At 29.2% G+C, this 22,200-nt stretch overlaps 1 protein-coding gene across 2 annotated transcripts in view; it reads left to right on the top strand.

Annotated features, from left to right (window-relative positions):
- Nucleotides 1-2,581: 2,581 nt before the first annotated feature.
- The window catches only part of LOC111622608 (ras-related protein Rab-10-like), a 29,825-nt gene continuing 10,206 nt past the window's right edge, over nucleotides 2,582-22,200 (top strand). Inside the window, exons 1-6 of one of the 2 annotated variants that reach the window (XM_023365020.1) lie at nucleotides 2,582-3,006; nucleotides 16,035-16,095; nucleotides 19,156-19,294; nucleotides 19,367-19,456; nucleotides 19,527-19,631; nucleotides 19,747-19,830. In XM_023365020.1, coding sequence (XP_023220788.1) covers nucleotides 2,880-3,006; nucleotides 16,035-16,095; nucleotides 19,156-19,294; nucleotides 19,367-19,456; nucleotides 19,527-19,631; nucleotides 19,747-19,830 — 606 coding nt within the window. In that variant the 5' untranslated portion in view covers nucleotides 2,582-2,879. The remainder of the gene's footprint in view (nucleotides 3,007-16,034; nucleotides 16,096-19,155; nucleotides 19,295-19,366; nucleotides 19,457-19,526; nucleotides 19,632-19,746; nucleotides 19,831-22,200) is intronic. The other variant, XM_023365021.1, reaches the window with a different exon arrangement.

Raw genomic sequence — 22,200 nt, 5'->3', positions numbered from 1 at the left:
CCGACTGACCTCCTCTGCATTGCTAACAGCACCATTGGTAGTATTATTACATACACCATCCCCAGTATTGCCACTCTCACCAAGACACAGCGCCACACCTTAGAGTCCATCCAAACCCAATACATTAAACACAGCCTGGGTCTTCCCATCTCTACTAACAACACCGTTACACTCCGCGCCGCAAATAAAACCTCCCTCGAATGCCGCTTCCACAAATGCATCATTAAACAATACTGCACCTACGTCAAGAAAGCTACCTCTGACCTCCTTTTCCACTCCATGATTCAGAACATACACAACAATTCTGGCGCCTCTCTTGTCAAGATTCCGTTCATTCACTTCACCCGCTCATGGCTTCTCCTGCATAACATTCAACCATCCAATCTTCCGTTAAAGCCGTCCAGCATCACCAACGCCTCCATCCACAACATCCATCTCGACGACCTTGCCTTCCAAAATTCCAATCTCCCAGACATTTTCATCCAACAGTCCTTTAAAGAATGGGAGGAGCAGCAAAATATCAACACCATCGTTGCCACTGATGGGTCGAAAACCTCCAACACCGTGACAGCGGCTTTTATTGACAAAAAAGGCAACATCACGGCCCACTTCTCTCTCCACCCTGAGGCCACGATTTTCACTGCGGAAGGATACGCAATCCTTCAGGCAATCCATCATGTTACCCACAATAAGGAAGATGCCATCATTTGTTCGGACTCGAAATCGGTTCTTAAGGCTCTCCACGCTCAACATGAGAAGTCCTCTACCTTAATCCAAACCATTAACACCATCCTCAACCAAAGGCATATCCTTAACCTTCAGACCAAGCTTATCTGGACCCCGGCTCATAAAGGCATTCCCATCAACGAACAAGCGGACAAACTCGCCAACCCCCCCAACTCTACCATTACCCACTATATTACTGTCGAAGACCTCAACTCTCTCATCAAGTCCGACAACGAGAAATATATGAACAACAAATGGAACACCTACCCCAAAAAATCTCTCTACCCTTGGCTCTCTAACACATCAGATATCTCTATTCCTGACATCACGGACCGCCGTATCAACGTCCTCATTAATCGCGCTAGAACAAACTCTTTGCTTACTAACCACTTTCTTTATACTCGCAACATCTGCACCACTAACCAGTGCAAATACTGCCCAAATAAAACTGATACAACCATACACCGCCTCAACGAGTGCTCAAAATTTGACGACATCAGGGGTAGAATCCTCTCTAACAATAGTCTTGCAAAAAATCATCTTCTCAACATCAGCGACTGCCTCCAATTATACCCGAAAGACGTTTGCCTCCAATCCTTATCGACCTTTTTTAACGAATACAAAAATACCTACAACTACTAAATCGTTTTGACTTTCCTCATCACTCCTTGGGTTTTATTTAAATATTGTAGTTCTTTAACTAAAGCACTATTTTCGGCTGTAACTGGAATTAAAGGATAGATTATGAACGTCCATGTTTTGCTCGAGCGGAAAGCGTTTCTAAACTATGATGCAGCGACGTGTAGCGATAGCTTCTCGTGACGTCATTTACGCTGCACTCTCGCTGCATAAAGAAACGCAGCCATACACTGAATGAAAATAGGCCCAAGTTGCTGATAGCACCGCCCTGGTGGCAATTTTTGAAAGAGTTCTCCAACCTTATATTCTAGTAATCATGGCACTATTACAGATTAGCGCCATCTTTCGGAAAAGGTATTCATTACAAATTAAAAACTTTTTTCTAAAATTAGAACTAATATTTATATTCGAATCAGGACGTGATTAATTATATTTAGAGAGTCCACATCGCATGTTGAATGCGATAATATAATATAAACAATTTATTCTACCGCGATAGCTAAAGGATAAAGTATTATTTCAGCGACGAAAATTGCAAGACAAGAAAAATATTGCTTTAAAAATTTTTTTAAATGAAGACGGAAAATGACGTCATATATTTAAAATTTTAAATAACGTATCTNGGCATTAGTACTAGTTTAACGTAAAAACTGTAACGGAGAAACGTTTACAGCCAACACTAAGACAGGACGGAATTCCTTCTATTTTTTCCAGGAGCAGAAGGAACCAAGAGAGAAAATTGCAGGTCTGACAGCAATTAAAAGCGTTGAAGACTCCTGCATTTTTCCAAACAGGTGTTGCAATTACTACTGTTGTGTGAAAAACACATTTCTCAGTACGCAGAAGATAAAAAATTTGTTTTTGTTAGAATATTTAATGATATTTAACAGATAGCAACTTGGTTTTAATCACTTTAGGATGTAAAGACCATTAAGTACAGTTAGTTTCGCACATACTTCAGTTTCATGCAACCACAAGAATTTATTTTTCACCAGAGGAGTNAAAATTTTAATATAATTTCTTAAGAATGGCGTTTTTCTTATGATAAGACAAAATTATCTTTATTATACGAAAAATAAAAATAAAAGTAGACGAAAATTACAACTTTTCAGTTTATTTTAATATTAAAATAAAATCGAGCGGCGATAATAATAACAATATAATAATAATAATAATAACAGTAATAATAACAACACAACAAATCCAGACGACATCACGTAACCAGACGATATTGAGCAAATGACGCAATCAATCAAAAATCTCGCTTACGGTACATGTTAGGTTCGTACGGAGTAGCGAGAAAAGTCCGATCAAATGCTGATTAATCGTCTGCCGTCGAATGCGGAGATAGCAGAAACGGAAAGGAAAATTCTACAATTAATTTTATCTAATTTATTAAGTATATACGTTACGGTATATCGTTAGTTAACTTAAGAACGAATAGTATTAATTATAATCCGTAAGTTCGGTACTGTTATCCCGTTGTTAAGCATTCGGCCGTGTTGTTATTCAACATGGCGAAGAGGACCTACGATTTGCTTTTCAAATTACTCCTGATCGGTGATTCGGGCGTGGGAAAGACTTGTATATTGTTCAGGTTTTCGGACGACGCTTTCAATACGACTTTTATATCGACGATAGGTGAGTGGATTTAACGCTTTTTCTTCATTTCTCGTGCGTAGTAAGTTAGGCCTAAAAAAATTATAAAAAAAAAAAATTATTCGTCGCGGCGTAGTTTAGACGAATTTAATTCCTTTTTTAGAGTTTTAAACGAATGGGATTTTTATAATTTTATATGCTTTTTGTCTTGTTGCTTGAATTTTTAATATAAATTCCTTGTAGGTGAGATCTACTTGTCTGACTCCATTGAAAATTGATGTAACATGGTTCTTTACTCATTCAATTCGTGCTTGAAGTTTGGGTAGGAGTTAACTTTAGGTAAATTGTCTATATACACGTTTATATATGAATGACCTAAAGGTAACTGCTACTAAATATCTATGCAATGATTTTTAAAGTTATTTAGGAATTACATTTTATATTTTTACTTCCTTTAAATTTTATAAATATAAATTAAAAATTTCTAAATTATTGCACAATCTATGTTGTACTTCCTTCTTGAAATGATTTCCTTTCGAAGTGGTTTCTGATTGCCGATATACTGAACGACTGTGAAATGTTCGGTAAAAGTCTGGAATTCGTACACCGTATTGTAATATTTTGTGTGTGTGTGTGTATATATATATATTCTTCCTACTAACAGGCATTTGGCATTAACTTCAACACTTAGCTATTTGTGGCAGCACTCGATTATTGGTGTTTGCTACACTTGGGTTTTCTTTTAGACCCTTTGGGGAAAATACTGCCTTGCAGCTTAGAAACTGCATGCCAACATCAAACATAGTGTACAGTAGCCATACATATGCCATTCAGAGGGATCCTATCTATCTCTACTATCTATCTCCTCTCCCTCCCCCTTTCCATTACCCTCTTTTCTGCCAGCTAAACACCTTGATATCTTTTGTGCATGCATGTGTATATTTAAGGCAATCATTTGGTTGTGTATCTACGGAATAAATCTGGAAAAACTTGTTGTTTTATTATTATTGAACATCAATGCAACACCACACACACACAATATTTCAACATATGTAGAGTGCAATTTTTAATTTTATAATAATCCTTCTCTTCTTTCAATAGACTGTACTTACTATTAAAGGATGTCTGTAGCTTTTCTTGTCTTTGGCTGTGGTGTTTATTACAAAAAACACAGTATATATTTGATTTTAGTTAGGCAATTACTTTAGCAACTTTTCTATTTTATTTTTTATTTTTTTTTATTATACTTTTTTTGGTAAAAGTTAGTGTCATCGGATTATTTAATGAGAATTTATAAAAGTTTATTTTATGATTATCATTATAGCTTATTGTTGCTTTTGTATGCAGCCTTTACACCGATACTGTGTGATGGGAAGGATGCTTTTGATAATTGAAAGGTGGTAACTCTTGTGAATCTAGTTTTAAGAGAGATGCAAACAAATTCTTTTGTTGTTTGTTCATTATCACACAAAATTACAGGGTTTTCTGTCTGACTTTGCTTTTACTGCATGAGGGTAAATTGACACTTATGATCATTTCATAAGATGTACAGTACATTAGGTAGTGTAGCCTATTAATAAGGATAATTCTGTGTACCTTTTACACCCAAATCCTTCCAAGTTTTGTCTATTTAAATAGGAAATCATCTAGTTTTAACTTGTTAATTAATATCTAGATATGAGCATATTTTTAATTAGCATTATAAGTTTATTGGATAAATTATTTTGCTCTAAAATGGCAATGTTTTATGTTTACTCAATTTGAATGTAGTCTTTTGTTTATTTTTGCTTGTAACACAACCATGTATCTATAAACCTTTTACTGGTGCGCGTTACCTGTTGCTTGATTTACTAGTACTAAATCCTGTTTTCTGAAGAAAACAATTACAATTATATTTAATAATACTTTGTTTATTTTGACTGCAATTATTATAGATTTTATGTGCCGATTCCTTTTTTATATTTTATGTAAATCCCTGACGTGATGAGAAGGATGCTTTTGATAATCTTGTTGTGCATATTTGTTTGGTAAATTGAGTATAATTTTAATTCCTTGTTAATGTAAACATATGTTATAATTTTATTTCATATTTCTAAAGAAATCCAAAAGTTTATCAAATAAATTTATGTATTTTTAAATGCAAAAGCACTTGCAAAATAATTGTCCTGATAAACCAATTAGTAACATACAAATCTTAGACTTTGTCTTTAAATCTTTTTATACATTAGTTTCATTTCTTTTTATTATTATAATTTTGTATTATTTTTATTTAATTTATCTGAAATCTTTAGTATTTATAAATGGTCTAATTTTTGTTTAAAATTAGTAAACATAACATTTAAAAAATGGCTTTTAGAAAATAAAACTTCACAGATTATACTTCATATTTTGTATAAATATTGATTTAGAAAAATACTTTTTAATCAACGAGTCGCTAAATAATTTATGCTCTGACTAGATTATTTTTGCTTGCGTAATAATCGAGACGGTCTCGATAAAAGTACCGAATTCCATTCTTCAGAGTTTAAAATTCTACTCCATAATATCGTATTAAATTTGATTTTTATTTTTATTTTTCATTCCTGTAGTTAATTTTTGTTTTATGCATCAATAACTGGTCAAATTTCTAAAATTTTGTACTAAAAACTTCTTTAATATTCTACAGATACGAAAGAGAAGCAGTAAAAATTTGTATGATAATTTTCTGTTTAAGATGTGTTTTAGTATATTTTGATTATTGCTGCTGCTTCAGCAGAATATCTAAGTGAAGATTAAAAATTTAAATTTTTTTTAATCAATGCAGTATTTTTAGTCGTGATTTTGTGATTAATAATATATAATTATAGAATATTGATTTGTAAGCCTTTTTGTTTTATTATTTTCATTATTTTCTCTGTAAACTATTTTAAAATATATACATTAGTAAAGTTGCTTAATAAATATTTATCTATCAAATATTTGCTTTTAATATACATGCAAATAGGACTGATTTTATATATAAATTTTTAAAATTTTAATGTTTTAAAATTAAAAATATATAGTTATTGTAGATTATATATTAAACTTTGTACATTTTAACTCCGTAAATAAAAGACTGGGTTTTGAACTCTTAGGTTATCAACTTACTATGAAGTATCAGTTTAGCTCCCAATGTTATATCCATTAACTGTTGCTACTGTCTTAGATATAAACTAATTATTAACATAAACAATTGGCTTTATTTGATGTTTCCTTTTGTTGAGCATTGAAATTGCCAGAATAGATTCAAAGTTAAACCTGGTTAAACTAGTGGCATTTCAGGTCATTTGTGTGCAGTTTTAAGGTTCAAGCACCTGTGTGATGTAGTATTTTTATTTATTTATTTTTTAATGAAAATAAATATTTTACTAGAAATTCAAACTTCCTGTATTTACGCTTTAACCGATGCGATGATCGTCTGTTTTAATATTTCGAATATACAAGATGATATAAAATTTCTATATAAAAATCTGTGTGAAATTTATTTTTTGTTTAATCACAGAATAATTTTTTGGTTAATATAAAGGAAATACATTCCTACACATATGTAAAATGTCTGCCGAAAATTTCCTTTGGCATAACAATGTCATCATTTACGCTCGAAGGGTTAATAAGCAAGCAGAACAAATATTCCTTTTCTAGTCATGAAATAAATTGTAACCTGTTATCGGTCATAAAAGTGCAGAAAGAAGAAAAACTAGTAGACACAATTACAGTAGTATAAAAAAAAAAATTTAATAACATTCGTACTTAGAAGAATTTATATGCAGTTATTGAACAAGCCTTCTATTGATGTTTCAGATCACATGTTAAGGATCCTTTTGTAAGTGAAAAGACTGACCACCTCATTATACTTGATATCAACGTTCGCTTATTGATTATTGAAATGTCTTGGACGTTGTATTCAAATGAATGTATTTTTAGTATTTGTAATACCTACAACTATCTGTTTGAGTTATTCTGTATTTAAAAAGTAACAGGAAATGTATTCAATTGTCTGATTTTACTTTTATGTAATAAATAGAAACAATTAAATAAAATATATAAGGAAAAATTTTGGCAAATTTTAATTATTAATATTCTTGCTCGTTTAAGTACGAAATTATAAAACAGGTGAGAGGAAGTTACGCACTTCGGATTAGTAGTATTGTTTTGTTTAAGTAGTTGTATAAACGGAGTGGTGGTTTGTATTTGTGTTTATACAGAAGCAGTTGCGTAGTCTAATAAATAATATATTACTCATATGCGTAGATAGTGTTATATTTTTATTCCCCTCGCCTTTTTTTGTCTGCATGATAAAGGAATCAATAATTTATTACCTTATCAAGATTTATATAATAGCGATAAATAATTCACTTCCAATTTTAGGATTGCTATAAAATATTTGGTTGTATTTTCAATAACTGTAATTAAGTTGCTTATGTCCATTATGTCTATAATTACATTAATAGTATTATTGTTTTGCTCTCATTTTTCTTTTCTTTTGTAAACATTGTAAATTCTTAAGATGCATTTAAACAAAGTAAATGATATAAAATGTAATTTATATACTTAAATGCATTCACGGTTTTTCCTTTCATTATCGTAGCTAATCAAGAATTAACTTCCTTCCTCATTATTTTGAAATTATGCCTGGATAATAAGAAAAAGCATAATGAAATTTGAATAAAGTTGATTTAATATTAATTCTAGGTAGATGTTTTTTTTTAATCTTAAATGTATTATTTTTTATCTTAAATATGTATAATTGTATGCATGCAATTATATGTATTTAAATGCATGAAATTTAAGAGTTTTAAAAAAAGTATTAATACAAGTGCGCATTATCAAGTCACTTTTATCAGCATGTATAATATGTAGAATAACACCCTTTATGAAGGGGTTGGTGCTCTAACATAACATTTCACTTAAATTGCCAGTTTAATACACTGAAAATATTGAATTATTTTAGGATTGCTATAAATAGAGGCTATTTTAGGCTAATCCATTCATTTATCTGTAATATAGTTTATATTTTAAAATAAAAATCTCACTTCTTGCATGTATAAAATAACAAAATTTATTGTAAAAGTTTTTCATATTATAATCATACGTGCTATATGCTCTATCAATGTATGTACATTGCTTATGTAGATAATTGAATGTACTGACTTCATTTAAAATTGAGCAAAGAAGAGTTTTTTGAATACTGTAATGCTTCTTTATCTGTGGAAGGAAAATTTGCAAAATAATTTGACATTTGTGTACTGTTGTTTTAAAAATTTAAGAATTTTTAAAGGTTGAGCACTTTATGAGGATAGGAAATCAATGATTATAAAATATTTATCCTAATTACTACATTTTTAATACTTAAGAAATTGAGTTGAGTAGACATGTAATTGAAGATAGCAATAAGTGATAGTGGTGAAATAATCGTTAAAATTTCTTTAGGTTCAGAAGACTTGATTGCTTGTCTGAAATATTCACTGATAAAAGAACAAAAGTACAAAAAATCGTGTTAAAATATAATTATTTGCACTAAAAATTATTGGATTTTATTAATGCAATGATTTTTAAGCATCTATTTTGACTTGGATAATTTTGCATTGGAGTAAGTGACATAAATGTGCTTTAAATTAGAAAATTCAAAGCTGTTGCAGTTATCTTGTAGAAATCTTATGAAGAAATGCTTTCCAGATTGCAGGAAGTGATTGAGGAAAACTGGGAACATGACACTTCTTCCAGCGGTATCATATTTGCTTTGATATATTAGCCATGATGTCAGGTACAGGTATCTTAAATATTACATGTAGTTTGGAATCCTGAACTTCTTTGAAGTATGTCCTTCAGCATGTTCTTTGCTATTTTGGCTATTGGATCTTGCCACTTCTAGTTTTCCATAAACTAGAAATTTTTTTATTGAGCCTATGTTGAGAAATTCTTGAGTGCCTAATTACAGCAGCAGCATTGAGTTTAAAGATATCTACAACATTTATTTCATCAAAATTGTCTAAATAGTAAAATACTGCCTGTAATTGTGTCTTCCAATGTGTGATAGGAGGTTGGGGGGAGTACAGGTAATTTAGAGATAAGCTTTTGAACTTCAATAGGAATCTTGGAAATATTTTCTTAATGTTTGCTACCAGTGAATCTATATTTGAATATTGGTCCTGTATAGTTTCATGCATACTGCATATCATGAGCTAGACAAATAAGGTACAAAAGCTCTGTATTTAAGATTTCAAACCTTCTGCAGCCATCATGTATAGAGCAGTGTTGCTGACAAATAGAAATGTTCTATATTAATTGGAATCGTTGGATTCCCTTGAGCCACAAAAATATCCAAAGCATCGATGGAAATTTTAGTTATGCTCTGATGATTGGTTTTTTCCTAAATCATTCATTACCAAAAGGAATGGTACAGAAACATTCAGGTGACAAAACACCATCAGTTGCACTTGCTGTATATTGTTCTATTGAATCCATTGTTTCATCAGTTGATATCCAAATATACAGTAGTTGTTTTGCACTTGATGTATTTTCTTTTAGACTTTCTTTTTAACAAAAGGGAACATAGTTCTTTAGGAATTTAGATTTATCTGGAATGAGTTTTTTTGAGTGTATTTCTTTAGAAAATTTTTGATTGGGTTTTTCAATGTGTAAAGAGGAATATCTGCTGATATTAATGCTAAATGCAAATCTGATTTAGACTGTTGTCTTGCACATTGTTTTAGTAGTTGCTGCTGAAGGTTTTTTTAATTTTAATATTTTTGTTGTGGATCTGTGAGACTAAATGCTAAATGAAAGTTTTTTCCCACAAACTATATAGTATAAAACTTTTCTGACAGATTTAGAAATATCAGATTGTAATTATCCATTTGTTTTCTTAGTTTCACTTCAATAAATTTAGTCTTTTCTTGAGACATTTTTGTTTATATTAAACCTAAACTATATCATGAACTATATATATACAAACATCATGAACTATAAACAGTTCATGATGTTTGTATTCTGTTATGCAAGAGACCATTTGTGGGCAGTCCTTCAAACAGAAGAGAGATTCTGTTGTTTTTCCATCAGGTATTTTGACCAGAATTTTGATAAATATAAATCAATCACATTAATTGTAATACTTACTATAGAGGGACCGAGCATTTTATAGTACAAAAATACATGATGTTCTTTTTGAGTATCTGGTATAGCATATGTTGGTAATAGTAATGATTAACAACTAAAATGGCAAAACTGTATTTGGACAAGACTATGTCTCGGAGACTCACTACTAATTAGGTGGAATCACTTTGATGCTCAAGACATGTCTCGTTCTCATTTTCCAATCTTCTTTGGTATTGCTGCTTTTGGGCGCAATTGTTCAAACTTCGCTGGCCACAACCATGAGGTCGTCCACGATGCATTTTCGATGAAATAAACTTATCCAATTTCGAAATTTCTTTCTGTTGCGTGTTGGCCCGGGTTGAATTTTTGTTGATGTGTAACGAAAATTTCNAGCAGCTATTTTAAGTGGTAATCAATTTTAACAACAAAACAACATTATGCAATAAAAAGAAAACAATGCATGTTTTTGGCTTGTTGGCATCATGTTTTTCCTCTTATCAATAATTTCATTTTGAACCATTTTTATGTGGATTTTACATGAATCTTTTTATGACTAGTATTTGAAATGTTCTCAACCAATTGTACGCTAACTGTTTGCATCATGTAATACGAAGCATACAACATTTTGCTTTGATTATTATTTGTTCATTTGTATGACAGTGTGAACCTTTTTAAACTTTTGGTTTCAGATCCATTCAAACATTTTGTTAGATTTAACTATATTTATTTTTTAACTAGTGAAGTCATCTAATTTGTTTCTACATATCAAATGCACATGAAAATAGCACAACCTAAATAGTTATGCAAAGGTGCTTTTTGTGCATATTGTTATTTTATGACTAATTTTTGTTAAAAACTATCTTTCAGTAAGATAATTCTAATTATATATTCAGAAGACAGACAAAATTACTGAAATTATATATTTAGACAACACAGTACTAAGTAGTTAATTTGATGTTTGAGATTATTGTATCTAATTTCAAATAAGAAATTTGATAACTTCTCATACTTTATTAAATATTTCATTTGTATATCATTTTACTCTCTAGAAATACATTTAATTTAGTTTGAAATAATATATAATGCAGCTTGTCAAAGTTTGTCAGTATTAATACTTAAAGAACTAAATCTGAAAATGTAACACATTAATTTATCATTCTGGAAATGATTTGCTTGATGATGAGCTTGTACATTGTCGAATGAACTTGTATTTTGTTAATCCATATGTTTTGCTTATTCATTTAAATAGTGTTAACGTCATTGACAGTTTTCATACTAATCATTGATGCTCTTTCCTTTGCTTGTGATAAATGATAGCACTTACAGTAAATAGAAAAACCTAAATCTGTTCACATTGTGCAACATGATTTTTTTTATGATGTACAATGAAAGTTTGGAAACCACTGCTATAAAGTCAAAGAATCGATATAAATTTCTTACAGAAATGTTTAAATATGCAATATATGCTAACTTAGAGTTTATGCAGTTACAGTATAAGGAAATATGAAACTTCATTCAAATTAAGCATTTATTTTTTCGAAGGTATTTTTGACATGCTAGTCATTAATCTCATTTAGCACAGGATTTACATACTGGGAAAGTGTTTTTGCATAACTATCTGGGTCTAAGTAATGAATGCTTATTATTAGAAAACACTTTGAATTCAACTGATTATTTTTTTACCACTGAATTTCAAACAGTTTGTTGATTTATAATATAGCTTCTTAAATCTGAGAGCATTATAATTTCACATAAAAGATGATGCATTGGATAGTAAACTTGCCGCTTGTGTAGTATAGATTTTCGTAATGCTGTTTCTTTAACATGTGAAGTTAAAATTGCAAAGTACTGCAAAACAGAACTTCAGAAACAGGTTCGAATGTGACTTCCTTGCATAAAAATTGCAATACGATACTGATAGGAATATTTATTTTTACTGTATTTTAGACAGTTAACAAGCATGCATAAAATGTACGGTATATGTAAATTGATGAGATTAGCTGCATTATTTAATATTTGTCCTTATAGATTTGCATATTAACTCACTATAATGACTATTACATTTATAGAACTAATGCAAAATTTTATTTTTTTTTTATTACTTAAAAGATTATAAATCTTATTTCCTTCATTTTTACTTTTTTTATTTGATAACTAAATGACGAAAATAAGTAAATTTCTATATATTAATCATAGGAAATGAATTTTATTTACACAATTTTAACATTCTATAAAAAGAATGAACTAGTTTATTTCAATGTCATGTTTACAGTTTAATACACTTATATTTATCTGAACAAGATATCGTTAAGATCGGTTGCCTTTTGATGGTATATTGTGATTGGAAGTTTTTGTTGGTTTACAGATACATAAAGATATATTGTATTTAAATATTCACTCAAACTGCTGAATTCTTATTGGGCTACCTTAAGGCCATTTATGTTGCTTTAGGAAATAGAATATGTTACTTAAGTAATGACTAGCCACTGTTGTTGTTCATCTGAATTAATTGATGCACTTGTTTTTAAAGCTAAAAATAATATACAACAAATCATATTTTATGAATTTAAAATATCATATTTTTTTTATTGTCGGATCATCTATTTTAGACCAAATTATAATGTAACGACTATTAAAAGTGCATATATACTCTTGGATGGCAATATAATAATTATTAAAATATAGCACACAGATTTTTGAAAACTTTCATAAATCAACAAAACTATAGAGATGAATGTGATTAATGGTGGGCAAAGTTTAAATAACGCTAAATTTTTTTGCCCTGTTAGTGGGCTGTCTTTGGACGTGGACAGTTGAAAGTGGAATATCGGTGTATGTAAACAGTGGGAAAGCGTACATTCTTCTTATGTCTGCTTGGCAATCTCCTTAGTCTTTTACATTAGTCATTGTCGTCATAATCCACCTACCTCAATTGTCTACCCCTTTGGGATCTATTCGGTCTTCCAACATTGGCATTTTATTTTCAACTGTCTGTGCTTGAAGACGGCTTGTTCACCAGGTCAAAAACATTATTTAAACTTCACCCACCATTAATAGTGCATTGATTGATTAATTCAAAATTTTTGCTGAATAAATTTTGTAAATCCTGTTTTATGAAAAATAAATTTATACAAGACTCTTATCAAAACATGCAAAGTTTTTTTTTCTGTGTGTTTGTGTCTGGAATTTAAAGTAATTGTTACTTAATTAAATTATAGAATCTAGCATAATTATAGGTTCTTAAAGAATCATTTTTATGTATTTTATTATTTATAATATTTTAACACTAAGACTACTTTGAATAATTTTATTTAATAAACTGTAATTTTGTATTATTTTATAATTACGTATTCTGTATAGCTTACTTTTAACGGTTATTTTTATATTTACTATAATTCAAGATTACTTAACCTGATTTTTACCCACATTCATCTCTCTAATTTTGTTGATTTATGGAACTTTTCAAAAATCTGTGTGCTATATTTTAATAATTATTATATTGCCATCCAAGAGTATATATGCACTTTTAATAGTCGTTACATTATAATTTGGTCTAACATAGGTGATCCAACAATAAAAATAAAATAAAATATAACTTTGAATTCATAAAACATGATTTGTTGTATATTATTTTTGCTTTAAAAACAAGTATGGTTATAATTGGATTCTTTTTTTTCCATAATTCACAGGTGTTTTTAGTTAATTTTCTTTTGGGATTGTGGTTCTTAAATATTTATACATCATCTGTAAAATGCATTCTGTTTTAGTACTTTACAAATATAACAGTTTTTTCCCCAGTTTCGCTTTTGTGTTTATCAATTGTTTGTTAAATAACAGTCAAACACAATAAAAAGTATTAACATTTTGAAACATTGTTTATATTTGATTTATTCTGTTCAGATTAAGTAACCACTTGATTGATTTGATCAATTAAAAAACAATGACCGAACCAATTAAGTTGTGCCGAAAGATTGAATAACTAGTCTTGATATTAACCTACTTCAATTTGAAGCATTTACTGGGTGTACTTATGAATATTCTGTAGACAGACAGACATATACAACATAATTTGTTTTTTAATTACAAAATAAACTAGATTATTAGCAGACTTTTATAAAAGCTACATATTTTATACTTTATAATAATAATAACTTACAATTCAAATGGCTTTTCACTGAATACAAGTACTCTTGTCATCAGTTGACAAGAGATGAAAGCACTTGGATTTTCACTCGGAGATAAAGTTTGAATTGGATTTGTTCGAGGAGCTTCTTTAACACACCTAATTATTTGCCGTGATTTTGATTAAAATATTTGAAAATTGCACTTAAAATTATAACGGCAGTCGATAGCTTCTCAAACTTGTTTTTAGACTAAGAAAAGCTCTAATAATGACTAAGTGAAAGTTTTTTTTTTTTTTTGAAAAAGAAGTACTTTTACCTTCTTTATTTTCATTAAAAGCCATTAGAGTAATGAGATGTTCTATTATTTTCTAATAATAGTGAATACTAATTTTATTTTTGTATGCATTAATTCTGCTTGTCTTGTATGTATTAACAAATATTAAACTACTGTTAACATTTAATACAAGTCAAACAAGTACCAGATTTGTTACTTTGTGTGTGTATTTATATTAATTAATCAAATTGTCTATGTATATATAATCAATAAATCTAGAAATTGATTTTGTATTAACTGTTTATTTCCTGTAGTGTTTGTTTCTATTGTTCCAATGAAAGATAATCTGCTCAAAGGCTAAACACAAAGAATATTCCAGAGTAAAAATTAAAGTATATAAATAATTCAAATGCATTGTTATAAAACACATTTAAATTAAAATAATAATTTTAGATGATATTGAGAAAAATTTGTTCATGAAACTTTTGTACATTCAGATGTAGTGAGGGCAAGACAGGCAAATGCTATGGGTGCTAGACAGAACTTGGAGACCCCTTTCTTAATAGTAAATAATTTAAAAAAAATTAAATGCGATGAAGGGGAAATGTGTGCGGAGTAGTATCATTAGAACTGTTTTATTAAAACACATTTAATTATCATTATCGATTTTACAATCATTGAATTAAATGGTGAAATTCTTATTTTTAATATGATTGATCTAGGTTAGTACATTACAAAATCTAAGTAGAGTGGCCCAAAAGTCAGTCAACAGGGGAATACTTTAGTTAACTGACATTTGGACCACCCTGTGTGTCTGTTTTGATTATTACAAGGTTTTATTCATTCAGAAAGGAAATATAATTTTTTATATCCAAATTTTTTTATTGGAGAAATTCTAAAATCTTCTTTATCATCAGAGATACGTTTGAAACTGAAACATTAAATTCAAAATACTTTGCTGCCATATTATAGATCTTATATAAATTGCCTGTTTATTGTTAATAATAAATTTGCTGTAATAGTTTGAATCCATAAAGTAGTATAAATGGTTTCTCATCCTACTTTCGATTTGTGGTAAATGTAATTTAATGCCGATACTTTCCACCACTGCAGTCATTCTAGTGTTCTAAAGTTGTTTGTATAGTACAGACTTTTATATAAACGAATCGTGGTATTTTGTAATAATATAAAAATAACCTTTTAATAAACTACTCTTGACGTTTCTTCCATTGCAGATTGTTTTATTGATCAGATGTCATTATAATTGTTTGACATTTTCAGATATTGGTATGAACTCGTGAACTACTTACAAACGTTCTCGTTTGTTATTTAGTTCATGTCGAGAATTAATATAAAGCAAACTATCTTAACTGCAGTTTATGATGATAAAGTAGCATATGTTATTAAATTTAACAATCATCATAATTTTTTTTTAGAATAAATGTGTCATATTTAATGTTCCATAATTACTATTTTCAAAGTTTTAATTAAAAATTTTGAGAATGAACGAACTACTATTATACGAACATTAATTTATAAATTTGCTTATAATTTTTCAGGTATTGATTTCAAGATTAAGACAATAGAATTAAAAGGGAAGAAGATTAAATTACAAATATGGTAAGTTTAAAAAACTTATTGTTTCGAGTTGTTCTTGAAGTAGTAATGAATATATTGGCACAATTAGCTTTTTTTCCCTGCTCATCATTTTACAAATCTTGGCTGAGAGCGGCAGCTTATCCAAATAAGGTTTTGAAGCATTTAGAGGAAGTATGTTGGTAACTCTTTCTTGGATACTGTTGAATTCATACAACCAGAGTCCTTCATACTAACAAGGACTTGTTTGTACTGCTGCATGTCATAGCACCCTGCTCAAGATTTCCAAAAACATATTATACTTTTACAGCTTCATTTCTAACTTAACTATAATAAGTAGCATAAACTTTAAATTTAAGATGCACCTATTAAATTTTTTAAAGAGGGAAAATCTTGGATGATAATTAATTCTCTTGAAACTATATTTTAAAGTAAATGTTTTGTTGTTGTTTACTGATACGTACGTAACAGAAAATACAAAAGAAATGAAGATTTATAGTAAGCTCAAAGAACGGACACAGAATATCCCAAAATTAAGCGACCTAATTTTGACGCAAGTTTGAAGTAATACTGTACATTATTATTCAATATTTTCTTTTCAATAGTTTTTCCCTTATAAAGAATTTCTAAATTAAATTATAATTGCGTGTAACTTTTTAATAAACAATCTCTACAAATATTATATTACATTTTTGCAAATACTTGTGATGTGTGAATGTCTTTGTTGTATCGTACAACTTATATTAATAGGTCTTCTATTTTCTTTGTGCATTTGTCTAGCAGAGCAGCTATTTTAAGTGGTAATCAATTTTAACAACAAAACAACATTATGCAATAAAAAGAAAACAATGCATGTTTTTGGCTTGTTGGCATCATGTTTTTCCTCTTATCAATAATTTCATTTTGAACCATTTTTATGTGGATTTTACATGAATCTTTTTATGACTAGTATTTGAAATGTTCTCAACCAATTGTACGCTAACTGTTTGCATCATGTAATACGAAGCATACAACATTTTGCTTTGATTATTATTTGTTCATTTGTATGACAGTGTGAACCTTTTTAAACTTTTGGTTTCAGATCCATTCAAACATTTTGTTAGATTTAACTATATTTATTTTTTAACTAGTGAAGTCATCTAATTTGTTTCTACATATCAAATGCACATGAAAATAGCACAACCTAAATAGTTATGCAAAGGTGCTTTTTGTGCATATTGTTATTTTATGACTAATTTTTGTTAAAAACTATCTTTCAGTAAGATAATTCTAATTATATATTCAGAAGACAGACAAAATTACTGAAATTATATATTTAGACAACACAGTACTAAGTAGTTAATTTGATGTTTGAGATTATTGTATCTAATTTCAAATAAGAAATTTGATAACTTCTCATACTTTATTAAATATTTCATTTGTATATCATTTTACTCTCTAGAAATACATTTAATTTAGTTTGAAATAATACAATATTTATTAAATAATTTCAGTATTGTAGAAAAAACTGTTTAAAAGCAAAACTTTTCACATCAGTTGGCTATTTATTATGTTATTTTTATTATTGTGAAGAATTTTGTAAATATTCAAGTTTGTGTCTAACTTTGAATTTGAGATTATTCTAAATGAAGAAAAAAATTTTCATTTCTAAACTACAATATTTTGCATTTATATTTTTATACTGTATATGCATATACACTGTATAATGTATTATAACCCTTAAAAAGTTTTAAATCTATGAATTTTCTAATTTACATTATTCCTCTTTTCCAAATTTTCAAACACACTAGTGGCCAAGTGGATAAAACTACCGAATACTAGTAATTATTGGATTCGTGCTTGACTAATGGGGGCCGGCCATGTAGAGTTTTCCAGGGTTTCTTTGCATATCTAAGACCTGAATAGGGGCCACATTCCCATAGTGTTACCACAGATCTATATGTTTTGTTGCCTTATCACAGTGTTTCTCAACCTCTAACAAATTGTCGCCCCTTTTAATAAAACCGTTATGTAGTATTGCCCCCTTCACTTCAAAATTCCGATGCCAAGGCTAACGGCAAATTTGTACTGCATTGAATAGACTAGTGACTAGTATAATGCTATTTGTTTAATTTTTGTATGATATAACAAATAAAATATCTAATTACTCTTAATGTAATTAAGAGTAATTAGATATTTTATTGTTTTTCGCCCCCCAAAATATAAATTGTTACTAATTGCCCCCCTCAACATGGAAAAATGCCCACATGGGGCAATATTGCTCCTGTCGAGAAACACTGCCTTATCACTACAAATTTCTTATTATTGAAATTTTGTGCACGAGATTGCAAAATACAAAGCTTGGAATGATGATTTTAAAATTTATGTTAATCAGATGTGCTATAATTAGTTCACTGTTTCACGTAAAATAACATTAAACATTGTGAAGTGTAAATATTGTTATTTGAATAGTTACTTGAAACTTATTTTAGAAACTTGAGTCTAAAATATTTTTGTCACTAATCTATGCTTTTCTTCAAATTATTTTCTATAAAAGCTTTTACTTTCAAAATAGTTTGAAAAGGGTGTTTTTATAAATTTCTTCAGAAAAGCATTTATAGCTATGTTGTACTTTGTTAATAATTACTGATCTTTAATGTGACTTACTAAAATGTATTTATATAAAAGACGATATAACCACCTGTTTCTAAGCAATTATGCAGTTGTTTCTGATGTAACAACTGTTTGAATATAATATTTTAGATCTTGTTGTAGGTTGATACTTTCTATAGTTTCCTTTTATTTTTTAGTCGATTGCCTATGATACATAGAAACCCATCAGATTTTAGCTTTCATTTGATTAGTTTCTACTAACCAGATGCATTCAAACCAGTTTATAAATTATCAGTTTAAAATGCTATGTGAATATGTTAGTTCTGTGTAAATAAATACCAAAATTATTCTTATATTTAATTATTTTGTACAGAAATATAAAAAAGTATAACCCCTACATATTTGTTATTCTAAAGTTATTTAATTGTATAATGTTAATAAAGTAGTAATCTAACATAATTAATTATTAATACAGAATTATTATTTTCCTAGGGATACAGCAGGCCAAGAGAGATTTCATACAATTACTACTTCATATTATCGCGGTGCTATGGGCATTATGTTAGTGTACGACATTACTAATCCAAAGAGTTTCGACAACATCGCAAAATGGTTAAGGAATATCGACGATGTAAGGAATACATTCAGTTTGTGCAATATTATAATTATTTAATATTAATTTATACATAATTTGCATTTTCAGCATGCCACCGAAGATGTCGAGAAGATGATTCTCGGTAACAAATGTGATATGGAAGACAAAAGAATGATCAGCAAAGAAAGAGGAGAATCGGTAATTTGTAGGAATTTTTTGAAATTTTAATGTCGTTTCAATCAAATTTAATGAGAGAGACTTATTTTAGATTGCACGAGACCACGACGTAACCTTCTTAGAAACAAGTGCAAAAGCAAATATCAATATCGAAGAAGCCTTTTTTCATTTAGCAGAAGCTATCTTAAATAAGGTGGTAGTTTTATTCTTATATATATTAAATAATACATTTTGAAAATGGTACTTCTACTTGTATTAAAAATTTAGTTTTTAAATTTATAAATTTCATTATTGTCAATATTTTTTGACAGCAAATGGCATTGAAGGATCAAACAGAATCATCTGACAAACTGCGCATTGCTACACAAGATAAAAATACGGGGAAATGCTGTTAGGTAAATAATTTCTTTAAAAATGTTATCAAAAAGTTTAAATTAAAGTTCTATATTTAAGAGAAAAGTAAATTTTTCCTGCATTATAATGCTCTTTTGAATTGTGTGCTTATGTAAGCAAATAACAGACATATATATATATATATATAAATGGCACAAATGAAGTTGTTAGAACCTTATCAGTGCTGTAGACCCATGCACACAGAACTAAAAAAAAGTGAAAGGAACCTAGGATCTTCATATCACCCTTTCCAAGATATAGCTTCCCCAAAAATCCAGAATATATTGACTGGGATCCAGGAAATATTTTTCTCCTTTGCATTAAACTTGCATCAAATTTATATAAATAATTGGATTTAACTATCAAAGATATTTTGAATTTGTACCATAATAGATTAGAAATAAAGTTGATTATATTAAGAGATAAAATATGAAAATTGATTTCAAAACAAAAATTTAATGAAAAAAATTAGGAATGTAACATCAATTAAGGAAGCTCTTCAAATGTAAATCCTATAAAATTTACTTTTCTCACTTTACATAATCTGGAAGCACTAGAATTCTTGCAAATCAAGTGTTAACAAGAGAAATAAAGTTAAAGATTGAGAGAGAATTGTTTAAATATATTATTAATTAATACATTTAAACAATTTTACTGTTAATATGCATACATACATACATACTATTTTTCAATAGATTCTCCTTCAAGGAAAACAATTCAAACTGGATAAACACATCTGTTAATCTCGTGATTTTGGTTGAATGTTGCTTATTCAATTGATTGCACTATTTCATAGCAAGGAATGAAAATAATTTCCATTTTTAATCATAATTAATTTTTATTCTTTGCCTCATACATTGTTAGCCATATCAGTATACACACACTGGTACAGCTAATGATATAAAAACATTTGTTTTCCAATCATATATAATCAAAGAAAAGCAGACTTAAATTTTTTAGATCACTTCATGTAGTAAATTTCAAATTAACAAAAACTCTTATTAAAATCTTAAAACAATGTGTGATATTTGTTGTTGGGCTGCAATTTGAAAAAACTAGACACGTTCCCACTGTCATCTCTCTGTCCTTCCTTAATCTCAAGAACAGAGTTAGATAGATGAAAGCCGAGAACAGATATGGAAAACTTAGGAGCAAGAGGCCCGGATTAACTATATACAAACTTCCAATTCAAATCAGCAGTTGTATTGTTTCAATTCAAGCATTTTTCCTTGAAAGGAGTTAGATAGATGACTGCATAGCATTAGCAATAGAGTTGTGCTAACTTTTCCTGTTAGCACAACTCTATTGCTAACAGGAAAAGTATGATGTAGATGGGCAAGACACTACTAATTTGAGGTGGAGAGCATATATATTAAATTAAATTAATTAAAAATACAATTAAAAATTACAGCTTGGCTTTGTGATGATGTCACAATAAATATTTGCTCATTCAAATTATATTATTACAGTAGTCTGTACAGTCCATCAGTTGCCTCTCACTCTTCAGGATGGCACACATGAACTTTTCATGCTATCACTTGATGTATGTGACAGAGAGACTGATTTATGTGTATAGTAACAGTTGCTACTTGTTTGTTGCACTTGCAGTCAGCAAAATGGTCGTAATTGTGATTAATACGATAAAATATGCTAAGAGCAAAGTGCATTTTTTTTTTTAATATTCTGTGAGTACATGCATACAAAATCCAGAAATCTGACACTCATTAGTCTGATATATGTCGGATTAGAAAGATTCTGCTGCATTAGATCATAGTTTTCGTGTAAAATATTTTACAGGAATGCAATTTTTCTATCTTATATGTTGTTATAATTTTATAATTGATGGAGTAAAAGTAGTAGTGCTTATTCACATGCTTGATTTTAAGATACAATGCTATTGTGATTTACAGAGATTCCATTGCCAGAGTGCATGAACACATGAAAATTTGTATAAATTAAAATCAATTACAGTCGACCCCCCTATAACGTACGTTCCTATAACGACAATTCCTATAACGTAGCGAAAAAATTGTAGCAACTTTCGTATAACGTACCTTCTATAACGTCGTTTCGCGACAAGATTGATAGAGTCTGGACCAATAGTGGATGAGCAGCCGAACTACTTTCCTCCGACCCTGCGCCACGCTACGGAGCGGCTAAATTGAGTTTGCTATCGTCTGTTTAGTATTATATATAAATTATATATAAATTAGGTACTGTACATATAATTATATATTAATTATATATAAATTAGGTACTGTATATATAATTATATATTAACTTAATTTATTGTAACTTTATTATAATTATATATATGCTTTCTGCCGCCTGGCAACACGCTACGGAGATTTTAGGCTAGTAAGTTGAGTTTA

The sequence above is a fragment of the Centruroides sculpturatus genome, unplaced genomic scaffold (genome assembly GCF_000671375.1).
Source record: "Centruroides sculpturatus isolate CEXI.00-Female unplaced genomic scaffold, Cexi_2.0 scaffold106, whole genome shotgun sequence".
Classification (NCBI taxonomy): domain Eukaryota; kingdom Metazoa; phylum Arthropoda; class Arachnida; order Scorpiones; family Buthidae; genus Centruroides; species Centruroides sculpturatus.
This window is presented reverse-complemented; position numbering and strand designations above follow the sequence as displayed.